Raw genomic sequence first — 13,019 nt, 5'->3', positions numbered from 1 at the left:
GTATGAAAAGTGCTTTATAAATAAAGATTGATTGATGTTTAAAAAAAAACACGTGCTTTCAGTAAAACTAGAAAAAGTCTAGATAAGTACCGTTACACAGAGCTGTACTGATACACCCAGCCTTCTCTGAGAGAGTAAATATGCTTGAATGAACCAAATCAAAAACTGAGATCAGGCAACAAAAGCAGAGTTGAACCTGCTGCAGGTTTTTACTCCAGAGTTAAAGTCGGGATTCAAATCCTGATTTTTCTCATAAACTTGGACAACATTTGTTTGTTGAGCTGAAACATGAAAAGGGTCAAACACAGCATACCTTTGGCATCACCGCATGTAAAGCATGGGTGTGTGGCGCCATCAAGTGGAAGAAGTGAGACCTACAAGCAGAGAGATCTGGGTACAGTGGAAGGTTTTCTGAGGTAATGCTAATAAATAGCCCTGATAAAAACCGAGCGCTCACGTGTGATGAAGGCACACACAGTGAGACTGTTCACTGCTTCATTACTCGGCCACATCTGGCAGATGTTATGAGATGTGGTGGCTTTTACCCTATTCTGGATCCAAAGCCTTTGTAAAACACGGAAATGCAGTTTGGTTTAATTTCAGTCGTCTCTAATGGCTGCAGAGCTCCAAATACATTACATTAGTGTGGCCCGTGAAGATCTTTTGTCTCTGTGCGCGCTCTTTATCACACTCATGTGCAGTTGAGTTGCTTCTTTAGAAGAAACTACCTGCAAGGCTAAAGTGAGGTAAAATGGTTCCCATATAAAGATTGTTCAGTTTATTTGGACCCAGAAATTCATTTTTAAAAGATGTGAATGCTTTTTTGACTAAAGCAAAACCTCTTTATCCATTAATAAAATTAATAACATTATTATTAATAATAAATGTATTTATATAGTACAGCTTCACAGGTTGAATCAAAGCCACATATTAAGGTTATGTATACATGTTTGTGGTCAGACATTCATTCCAACATGCACACTTCCATGGTCCAAAATAAAAGGGGAAAATCAGGGGAAAGCTAACCTGCAAAACCGAGTTTTCAGTTGTCACTTAAAACAGCTGACCTGAGGACTTCAAAAACATGATCGCCTCTGGTTTTAAAACCAGAGGGAGGGTCAGAGGAGACCCTGGTTTGCGGATAAGAGAGCAGTGATAAGGTCTCAGAAGCTCCGCTATAGCAACACGGGCCTGTGCGTTTTTATTTCTCAGTAACGCCTTTGTTACCATTACTATTATTACTATTATTACTATTATTACTTCATTTACCTTCAGCTGCATCTTTTAGCTGTTCTCCCATCAGCAGCAGCTGAAAGCTGAAAGAGAAAGCTGATATAGTGATCTTGAATAAACAGCTGAAGCTCAGCTTTAATCCTCACTGAGCGTTTTCTCTATATTCTGGCATCTTTCTGCTTCCTCCTCTGGTTTCCTTCTCAGCTCTACTACAGATAACTACCACCAGCTGATGAGAGCATCAAGGCATTTAGCCACAATGTTCTAATTATATATTGCAATTTAATATACACTCACTGGTCATTTCATTAGGTACACCTGTTCAGCTGCTCAAGAACACAAATAGTTTTTCACATAATCACATGTCAGCAGCTCATTGTAGTTTTGCATTCCCAGGTCTCGTCTAATTTCCAAAGTGTCTTCACTCAGTCCTAGCTAGCCATCTGTGCAGTCTCCCTTTGTCACATAGTCTGTTTACTTTACACTCTCAGGTGGTAGAGTGGGTTGTTTACCAATTGGAAGGTCGGTGAATTGATCCCAGACTCCTCCTGTCTTCGTGCTGAAGGATCCTTTGGCACGACACTGAACCCCTGATGGATCCATCTGTGTGAGTGGGAATGTTAGAAAGCAACTGACCATAAATACAAGTGCTGTATGAGTGTGTGTGGGACTGAATGAATGAAAGTTGCAGCTGTTGTTGTTTGAGTAGAAAGTTGTTCTATAACTACCAATCCATTTACCATGTCCTTGATTTTTGATTCCTTGCCTTGATTCCTTTAAAAAAAAATTTCTGGGTCTTGCTTCATCCCACAAATTTTCACTAAACCCCGAAATCCCTGTTAAAAGAAACAGACATGAATGTTTCAGTCCACACTCCATAACAGTTGGTGGCTGTAATGCACCATTCAGTTGTCTGCCAACTGCCAATAAAAGAAAAAGAAGAAAGAAGAAGTTCCAGCTTTACCGAGGCCCTCGCTCCAAAGAATCTGCTCTCCTCACCACATTTATTACGCCATTTGGTATTTCCAGTGCACCAGAGCATTTCCAAAACAGATGGTGACGGAAGTGACCAAGCCTTGGATTTGCTTCCACCGCGGATACAGAGATTCAGCATGCGCCTAATGAGGTACTCTTACACTATAAGGCACATTCCAGGCAAAAGCCTCACCACAGCTGACACGTCCTCACGGTTACCGCTGATAGACAGTGTGATGCCCAGAGACAATGATCTTATGGAGGACACTGATATTTACGTTGACACAGTGCTGGAGGGCTTTCCTACTAGCAGCAAATGCCTTGCAGATCTCCGTGAGCAGCTACAGTCTGACAGCGTCTGTTCCCAAGTCATGAAGTTCTGTGCAGAGGGCTGGCTGGACAGGAACCAGCTGCAGCGAGTAAAACACTACTGGTCAGAAAGAGAAGTTTTGAGTGTACACAAGTGATGATCATTTTCAAACCAGTAAATTGAATTTTAAATAAGGCTAATTCATATTCAGTGTTTAAAAGCATTTATTCAAGTTACAATTCAGATTCAATCCGAGCAATTCAAATTGAAATTTAACTTATTCAAATTCAGTTTCTGATGGCACAGATTTCTGCCCATACACAATTTGCATGTCAAGTGACATCCTTGGCATGCTGTCTGTTAATGTGCAATTTAACACAGTCTTGAATTACACAATCAGCAATCATTTCAGACATCAGTTAGTTACCAAGATTATGTTAAGTAAATAACTAATATTAAATGTAGATTTTTGCATTTATTGGCGGTTGTCATAATCATAACATCACATATTTACCTCTAGTAGAGCCTTCTTGATTTCTTCATCATCTATTGGAGCCTCAAATGTCTTGTCTTTTCCAACAAGGTACATAAAGTAGTTTGGAGATAAACAACATGGCCCTGGACCACCATGGACAATGGAAACTGCAATCATTCTTCCAATGTAGAAATATTCATTTTCACCTGCAGCTAAAGATGAAGACATTACATTATAATAAAGTCATTTTGACCATGGCAAAAAATGTGAAAAAAATAAACACCTTTACTATGAAATGTGAGATATTTGGCATAGTCTTTTCCTTCGAATATTCTTCTCGTCCTTACGGCTTCCATCAAAAGGGTGAGATATTCTTGAGTAGGCCCACCTGTGTCTATTGCCTCTTCAGCCAGCCCCACGTCATCAGAGAATTTCACAATCATGCCAAAGTTGGGACTTTATGAAGACCTCCTGAAGCCTCGGTAGGCACCATCCATGTTAATGTTGAATCTCCTACGGGAGGTTTTGTTGATCTTCAGAGCCAGATTTGAGATGACATCTGCAGCCGTCAGTCCATCAGGTTCATCACTGTAGAATCAGTCAGTGAAAAGCAACTAAATATTTACACTATTTACACTTTATGTAATTTTTTTGTTTAATATCTTGTAAGTTATTTTTTCTTGCTTTATCAACTGGCCTTTTTCTGTTAATTCATTTTCAAAAGCAAAATAGTGATCTGAAGAACAATCATCAGCAACCAAATAATTTTAAGAATCTTTTTTTTTTCTGAATACAAACATCAGCAGAATAACTTCACAGGAACAGTTCAGCTATGTTTGCTCCTGTAAAAGGTTAGGATCAAAAATAGCAGCAGTACCCAGAACTATTTTTAGTAAACAAATATTTGATAAATAAGTTAACTGCAAGTCACACACTATGGGTTTGTTGTATTGCATCTGAAGAACTGCTGTCAATAACGACAGGTGCATAGATATTGTTATACATACTGTGAAAGAAGAGTATAAACAGAAGATTAAAATACATTTTATGCAGTAGTAATTCTGGCTCTACATTTGGCTGGGTTGGGTCTGAAGTACTTCACCGTGGCTGAAATTGCTCAAGTTATGGATTAGATAGAGAGCCTCAATAATTTACCAAAAACAAAAATAAACAAAACGGTTTCACTGAGCTTTTTACTTTAGAATTATTTTCAAGTATATCATTTTATATTTTTTAAATTTTAGAATCACAATCAGAATACTTCATTGATCTCTAGGGGGAAATCATGTAATTTTATAACTTAAGACTAACTTGTAGTATGTTCTCCTGATGTGGATGCCATTTGAGATTCTGTACCACACTGAACCTTCAGCATAAACACAAACACAACACAATACCATATCAACTGCAAATGTAATGGCATGCAAATGAAACTGAACAATTAAATATGCAACATTGTTATACAAAAGAGTATTATATACTTGCACATCAGATGTTTGGGATATTGAAGGTGACCTATAAAATACAGATCCAATGATTAAGAAGAAAATGTTATAAAACATGACATGCTTTAGTGGTCATCAAATGCTAACATTAAAGTGTTAAGAACATTAGATGTTTACAGTGGGGCAAAAAAGTATTTAGTCAGCCACCGATTGTGCAAGTTCCCCCACCTAAAATGATGACAGAGGTCAGTAATTTGCACCAGAGGTACACTTCAACTGTGAGAGACAGAATGTGAAAAAAAATCCATGAATCCACATGGTAGGATTTGTAAAGAATTTATTCGTAAATTAGGGATAAATAAAGTATACATCATTAACCAATTATAAACTGGTTTGTTGTTTGCACTTTTTTTCTCCTGTTAGTTGGACCCTATAAGTATAAAAACTAAAATTACCTTTGAACAGAGAGTGTTTTTAAAAAGTTGTGGTCATGAGGACAACGGGTTTATCTTGCAGCACAACACAAAGTTGCCATATTTCATCAAAGTTTAAAACACTTCACTGAGAGTGAAGGTGCAGAAAATCCAAAATGTAATATCTTAATTTCATGACATTTTCATGACACATGGTCTCAGACAAATCATACATGACCCAGCATTGTTCAAAGAATGCAAGCTTTCTTATTGTGAGTTGCCACAGCTGCCAGAGAGGGGCAGATTTCTGGCTGATCTTAATGAGTCGTTGTTGCTCTTTCTCTCTGAAATTGCTTGACAGAGGATGTAACGTCTGTGATAAGCAGTGAGCTTTGTGTCCTTGTTGTGATTCAGAAATTACTGATAAGTGGATAACTGGAATATATAGTTTATAGATGTGGTGTGACGCTTGTGCTATTTTTAACAGGACCCCAGAAAACTTTACAGTACTCATGCAACTTTACCAAACTTTTGATGGCTAGATGTGAAGTTCCTGCTGTAAGTGCATTCGCTCTTTATATTCAGAAATCTGAGCGACATTAAGAGATGTCAGAAATCTTGTATTTAAAATAAATGAGGGAAGTACAATGAGGAATGAGAGAACTGACAGCTTTTATTTTAATGACCCTATCTCAGTTCTTTTAACACAATATATCAGAAAATAAGTTGGTGAAATCTGGACTGATGAGTTTATTGTCAGCATTTTAATCATGAGTTTAAAGGCTGTAGGTTGCAGCCACTGCTCTAACACGGTGTATTAATGTAACAGGGCTCAATGCTGGTTCTAATTTCAAGCTTTTCTTTGTGAAGTAATTTAGAAATTCATATTTTATTGCACAAATCATTATTTAAATGAGAATTCTTTATTTCTAAGTGTGTGATTCTTGCAGTCCTCCATAAGAACCCCACCCTGGTGTAACATTGTTAAAGAGAGACGAGCGTCAGGCTGTTCCAATTCTCAGCACCGCTCTTCTCTTTTCCTGAGTCCTTAGCAATTCTCCTTCCCACGATGACGTTTTCATCGAGGCAAAGGAAAACAAAACACCACGTGGTTACGCTGCGCAGCGGAGTCACGTGACCGCACAGTAACAAACCACAGCAGAGTCGGAAGAGTGGGGCGGAGCAAATGTGTGCAGGAGAGCAGTCGAGCAGAGAGAGCTGCTTTTTCATGAAACGGGAGTAAAGTAGTGAACTTAGAGGAGAGAAACAAACTAAAGTATCGATCATAAACCACTACCAACGTCCTGATCGATATCTGCATCGATCTGCCCATCCTTGTCTCCTGGATCGTAGCTGAGATCAGCGTGAACCACGTGGGTCTCTGCTCCCTGATCTGTTTCCTGTGTTTGGAAAGAGTTGCAGCTTCATCGCGGAGTTTCTCTCGGTTTGTGGGCTCATCTAAAGGTAAGCACCGAGCTAACTTTACTGTGAGTTCAGTTCATGTTGAGTTTAGCTCCTGAACAGTGGCGGTCGTAGCCTGTTTGGCGCCCTGGGCGAACACTCCCTCTGCCCCCCCCCCCCCTATGGAGAGAGAGAGTGTGCATAGTATGCAAACGGCTACCAAACAGCCATCATAATTCGTCATACAATGAGAACAGGACAAATCAACAACTGACACTGACTAATTAATATTAAAATCTGTAACATAACATATTGTTTGGAGTTTAGTCTGTTACTGTTGCTATTTTTACCATTTCTTCTTGGAGCAACTGGAACCCACATAATTTCCTTAGGGATTAATAAAGTATTCTGACTCTGATTGGTTCAGGATGAGCTGCCATTATCCAATGACACGTCTGCTTACCTGTATCTTTTGCTCGTTTCTCCTCCTCTTCTTTTCTATTTTTTCTAAACTGAGCACCTGATGGCTTTGAACTTTTCTTGTCCATCTTCCATTGGTTTTAATTTTGCACTGCAGTATGAACACCCATCCCTCAACCCGAGGATCACCACAACATAACCTAACAGACCTACACCTTAGTTCACAGGTTCACTTAGTCTAGGGTGCATTTCTGAGCTTTCACACAACCCAGGATTCAAATCATGAATCCATAATGGACTTGGATTTACATCATTATGAATGAAATGTGCTCTACTTGAAAGCAGCAGGACCCCCTCCCCTTTCGATGGGTTGTGTGAGACTTTAAATCATCAAACTGTAAATTAAAAATTTTAATTTGTTATTGATCCCTTTACCCCTGGTCCTAAAGTGTATATTTATTTTCTTACTCTTCTTATATTTATTGTTTGTTTACTTGCATTGTTGTAACTGGAGCCTCGTCGTCTCGTCTCTCTGGACTGTCTGTAGCGGAGATGACAATAAAGTTTACTTTGACTTCAGCAGCGAGCAGGAGCACCGAGGAAAAACATGGGTGCAAATTATAAGTCTGTATCATGGTGTCTGGTGTTTTCGTGTTTGTTGGTTTGTTTTTATTTTGTTTTATTTTGCGAGTTGGTTATTAGATGCTGCTCCAGCTGCCGCCCCGCCCTCTCCTCTCTGTGCCGCAAGCAGCAGGCGCACCTCGCAAACGAAGGGTGCCCTTACTCCCAGCAAATGGGCGATAGAAAACCGATCGGTGCGTATGCCATTCCCAATATGCGCTGGCTGGGGAGCATGAGTATGAGCATTTTTTTTTTCTTTTGCCGATGCCCGTGATGCCGCCCCCCCCACCACGATGCCTACAGCCTCATTTATATTTGAAGTGACCCGAGCAATCAGTAGTTTTCTGATGAGGCAGCAGCTCTCCAGGGCAGAGACAATGTTCTTATTTTTCTCCTCCTTCTCCCTGAGGGTCTTCCACATTAAGCTGGGTCCTTTTTATTCCAGTCTCTCTGTAAATAGTTATGTTGTTTATATTTATTTATTTATTTATTTATTTTAATATTATTTGAAATAAATTTTTGTAATGACTAATGTCTCAGTTCTGCTACACAGCAAATATTGGCACAGAACTTGACACATGTAGAATTTATTTCATATTATACTAATGAAAATACTAATACTAATATATAGCAACATAGTGATGACCAACATAGTGATGACCAATTATTTAAGAGAATAAAGAGAGGTTAGTTCCAGGAGCTGCCCCGTCGTCCAGGCGCAGCTCCTGGAGCAAATGGTGAAACTCACCAAACTGCTCACGCCTCTGGAGGACCTGATGAACCCAGGTACGGTGAGGACGTCCTTTACGCCGCTGCTCTGTTCTCCACAGTAAATAGAAAAGGGAGACTCTCTCTTCAAACGCTAGCTCGACAGCTGCCATCTTGCAAACATACCGTCTGGCACAACTTCCTCCCACATTTCCACTTCAATAATTCACGTTGGACACGCGTCAAGGTGCGAATTTGCGTGCGTCAAGCTAGGGGCGTCTGGCGCGTTTTGGTCGTGTCTACTGCATTCGGTGTGAACACACCATAAAATCTGGGACTCTCCACCATTTGAACCTAGAACTGAAGAAGCTTCTCAGACGAGAGGTGAAACGTCTTCAAGCAACTTAATGAAGTGGTGATCATGTCCAGGCCGTGTTTTATAATCACAGGGGTTGCTGAAGGTGTTGAATGTCTTGGGTGGGGGAGTAACAGGTCATTGTTGGTAGAATCCACAGCAGGAGCTGTTCAGGCTGATGACTAGGTGTGAAATGTTGGTAGAGTGGGGTCTTTAGGTTTGTGCTTGGTTCACTGTCTGAGTGTTTTCCAGACAGAATCAGAGTCATTAGCTGAAAACAGTTTTTGGAGTTTAGCCTCACTAAACCTGAACAAGGAATGAATGAATGCCTTTATTTGTCGGTTGCAGTTGCCTGCAACTGAAATTGCTGGTTTCCAAAAGGGAGTCAGCATGAGAAGAAAACTAGAACTCCATAGCAGATAAAGTAAGCACCGATATTATCATACCATAACACCATAAAACACAGACAAGCAACATGGGGGAGTATGCCGTGTGCACAGCTGCATCTGCAATCTTGCGATCCCGACTCCGGTTGAGCCGCTGTCCACATGGGAGGTAAGCATGGGGAGGCGTTGGATTCGAGTAAGGGAGGGTGGTGGTGAGGGCGTATCAGTGTACATGTGTGTGTGCGTTTCGGGATGCGTGTCCTGTGTTCAGCCTGAGAAAGTGGCCTTCCGCCTATTAGGCAAAGATCAACAGTCCGCAGCCTACTGAGGTGGCAATGAAGAATCAGGCAAGAGAGTCAGCTCGTTCTCGTTATCATATCTGAGGGAAGAATTGTTGTTGTTCGCCTCAGCCTTCAAGCGTCCAGCTGGCGCCTTCAGGGTGGGGGGTAGCCGCATGAGAAATCATGGTTATGTTGTTTTCGGACGAACAGACTGCATCAATTTTACAGTTGTTCTTAATGTCCATCCCTGGTCTCCACGTTTAAGAGCTGTGAGCTCCTCCAAGATCTTTCCCCATATTTTGTTCAGTAAGAACAGTCCCAGCACTCACAGCTCTTCCCACACTTTCGATCATAGCGGCTAGCCTTGTGCCGGTTTGAACAGCAGTCACCACTTTCTTCAATTTCCGATAAGCCAGGGCCATGCCATCTCCGATCAGCAAGAATCCTGTTATCATGGTTCCAAATAGGTAGATGTCTCCAATATCCTCGATAGACAGTCCCGCTAGGCACACAACGTGCCACTTCTGCCACCCGTCCATCGTGTATCCAGCAGGGAACGTCCCTTCAGGACACTCGGGCTCTCCCGAACCCAGGCTTCTCGTTGAGAATAGAGTGCCAATTGCGTTAAGGGACCAGTTGATCAAATTCATAGTTCTTCTTTAGGTTTTAGAGAACAAGAGTGAGAATGAGACACTCTCTCAGGGTTTGACTCAGACAAGACCAGACAACGACATAGAAGCAAGCGAGCAGGGAAGATAACCGGGAGGAGAGCGTGAAAGAGGTGTCCGTCTCCTCCGAGAGCCAAAGTGGGGAAAAAAAGAAACTGTCTCCCCTTTAGCTTAGCTGTGAACCAGAGCTCGTCAGTATTCTAACTCACCCTGGTGTGTGATGCTGTGCAGCTTCCTCACAGAAGCTGATGTCACAGGACGTCACAGCATCTCTATAATAATCCAAACTGTTGGTAACAATCCTGAAAACCTGCCAGTCGGTGCAGTCCAGACACACCTGCAGATTCTCCACAGCCTCATCAGTCCACTGCTTCAGTGTCTTTACAAAAGCTTTAGAGAGTTTCAGTTTGTGCCTGTTTGCAGGGATCAAGTGAACCATGACATGGTCTGAGAATCTTGATGTAGTTTGAGATGATGATACTCTTACTATCAGCTCACCTTCTTTGTACTGTGTGTTTTTTAATCCATTTTGTTTAATAAAATCTATGAGGTTCAAATGAAGCACCAAACTGCAGTTACTCAGTGGAGGTTCATTACTGCAGTTTCTCACCACTGTTGTTAACTGGAGGCTGACACACTGACTGAAGACATTTAGTTTGAGTGGATTTGAGCTTTCCATCTCAGCTTCTTTTGGTCAAGGATGAAATACATATAAATATATTTTTTGTTCCAGCTGATCATCAGGAGGAGACGAGCCATTTAGACTCAGCTCAGCCACTACAGAGGAAACAATGACTTCAACCCAAAAGGTGAGCAAAAATATCACTGTGGACGTTACAACTCTCATTGTAGCACATCATTGTAATGTGATAATATAAGCAGAAGGTGGCGGTAACACACCTACGACGTGTTTGTTGACATCTTTGATTCCACTAATGGAGTTCAGTTTGTTCCACGACTGCATTTCATTCACTGCCTCTGTTTGTTTCTCTGTCACTGCAGGACCAACATGGAGCGAGAAGTCAGCGCTCTCAGGAGGCCGACAAACCTCACAGAAGAAAGGGAGAGAAAACACACACCTGTGATGATTGTGGGAAGGATTTTACTCGGGCTGGAAACTTAAAAAAACACAAAGTCATCCACAGTGGAGTTAAACCTTACAGCTGTGAGTTGTGTGGAAAATCTTTTACCCAGGCTGTACACTTAAAAAGACACCAACTCATCCACAGTGGAGTTAAACAGTACAACTGTGACTTGTGTGGAGATTTTTTTACCCATCCTGGAAGCTTGAAAAGACACCAACTCATCCACAGTGTAGTTAAACCGTACACCTGTGACTTGTGTGGAAATGCTTTTACCCAGGCTCAAAGCTTAAAAACACACCAACTTATCCACAGTGGAGTTAAAGCATACACCTGTGACTTGTGTGGGAAATCTTTTACCCAGGCTCGACACTTAAAAGCACACCAACTCATCCACAGTGGAGTGAAAGCACACAGCTGCGATCAGTGTGGCAGAGCTTTTACTCACAGTAGCCACTTACAGAATCATCTAGTTACCCACTCTGGAATTAATAAGTACAGATGTGACATTTGTGGAAAAACTTTCAGTCGCAATGGGGACCTAAATAGACACATCCGCATTCACACTGGACAGGATGTTTACTGCTGTGATCAGTGTTGGAAACCGTTTACAACAGATGCACAGTTACAAAGCCACATGCTTACCCACACTGAGGAGAGACCTTATAAATGTGACATGTGTGAGAAGACTTTTAAATCTCCACGTTACCTGAAAATACACCAACAGATCCACACCAGAAAGAAACTCTACAAGTGCAGTTACTGTGAGGTATGTATTTATATTATTATCTTCTAATTTCAGTGTCACTGTTTGGCTCATTAAATTGTGTTAGCATGTTAGTAATTCTACTGGACTCAATGGCATCTACTGGAATTTGGAAAATGTCAGTAAAGAACATGATGAGTCATCTAACTAACAGCAATTATTACTGTTACTTTGTATCCATATTTGAGGATTTACAGTTGCAATTGTTTTGAAGCATTATTTAAATTAGTCCTAAGAGCAACTGGTGGAAAGTCACCTTAATTCCAGTCACTCTGCAGTAACTGGATCGAATGGAATATGGCTCTTGTAAATGGCGCTAATTGATCTTCTCGGATGGGAGGTGAAACATCTTTGAGAAACTTTAAAAACTCCAGATGCTTTTCTTTACAAGCTCCTTAGACTACGATAATGTACGCCTGAGAACCTTCACAGACTGGGTATGATTTTACAACTCCTTTAAATTCTGATTCAGTTTGATTTTGACTATTATAATTATTCCATTAGTAGAAAAGTGCTCTATATGAACCAGTCAATTTTACTTGTATTCACTAACTTAACAACAGGAGGGTCATCTAACTAAAACCAATCAGTGTATCCCACCTGACCCCCTCAGAATCAGCTGACTTTTAATAGTCTCCAAGTTTTATTTAAATGTCCTATGTATGTATAAGTATGGTGAGAGTTTGTTTGCAGCCAGGGTAGCAGTGCTTCTTGCTGTTCCTCTGCATCACAGACATTTATTGTAGCCCATTAAGCTGTTATAATGTAAACAGTAAGATATAATTGGATGTTGTCAGAGATGCTCTTTATTTCAGGTGGCATTCAGGATTAAAATGTTGAAGGACTGACTCACACTGTCTTTGTGTCTTTGTTTAGAAGCAGAGTGACACAGATGGATCCAGTTTTCAACCCTATTGTCAGTGTGGTGGTGGGAAAGCGTTTCGTTGTGACCTTTGTGGAAAAACTTTCAACCAGCAACGAAGCCTAAAAAAGCATCAGCTTAGACACACACAAGACAAAATTATCTACTGTAAAGAATGTGGAAGAGGCTTCCCCACTCAATCTGATTTTAAACAACATGAACTGTTCCACGGTGGGGTTTAAAAGCACGCCTGTAACCAGTGCTTACCAGCTTAAAAGACATAAACGAGTCCACACAGGAGAGAAACCATACAAGTGTAGACACTGTAACAAAAGGTTCTCACAATCGAGCAGTCGTAACCTTCATGAACGTACACATGTTGAAGGGAACTTCAGCTGTGACCAGTGTGACAAGAGCTTCAAGAATCTCAGTTCATACTCCAAACACAAACGATCCCATTCTCATTATACATTATCTGCTCTGTGCAAACAGAGTAAGCGTGATCATTAAATCATTCCTATTACTGAATCACAATGACTCTGCAGAGACAGAAAGATCCTCTTCTGGGGCCCGTTCTTCGTACCTCGCTAAGTAAGTTAGCTGGATTTGATTGTTGAC

General features: G+C 40.9%; 1 protein-coding gene across 1 annotated transcript; it reads left to right on the top strand.

Moving 5' to 3' along the window:
• The first annotated feature begins 6,030 nt into the window (after nucleotides 1-6,030).
• On the top strand, nucleotides 6,031-12,979 carry LOC102201219 (zinc finger protein 239-like). Its single transcript, XM_013916052.1, has 4 exons — nucleotides 6,031-6,315; nucleotides 10,425-10,500; nucleotides 10,694-11,542; nucleotides 12,416-12,979. The coding sequence occupies exons 2-4, from the start codon at nucleotides 10,483-10,485 to the stop codon at nucleotides 12,641-12,643; spliced, it is 1,095 nt and encodes a 364-aa protein (XP_013771506.1). The 5' UTR covers nucleotides 6,031-6,315; nucleotides 10,425-10,482; the 3' UTR covers nucleotides 12,644-12,979.
• The last annotated feature ends 40 nt before the right edge of the window (nucleotides 12,980-13,019 follow it).

This window comes from Pundamilia nyererei, unplaced genomic scaffold (genome assembly GCF_000239375.1).
Source record: "Pundamilia nyererei isolate P.nyererei 1_Seehausen unplaced genomic scaffold, PunNye1.0 scaffold00442, whole genome shotgun sequence".
In the NCBI taxonomy this organism is placed as follows: domain Eukaryota; kingdom Metazoa; phylum Chordata; class Actinopteri; order Cichliformes; family Cichlidae; genus Pundamilia; species Pundamilia nyererei.
The sequence above is the reverse complement of the archived record's forward strand: the minus strand, read 5'-3'. Positions and strand labels throughout refer to the sequence as shown.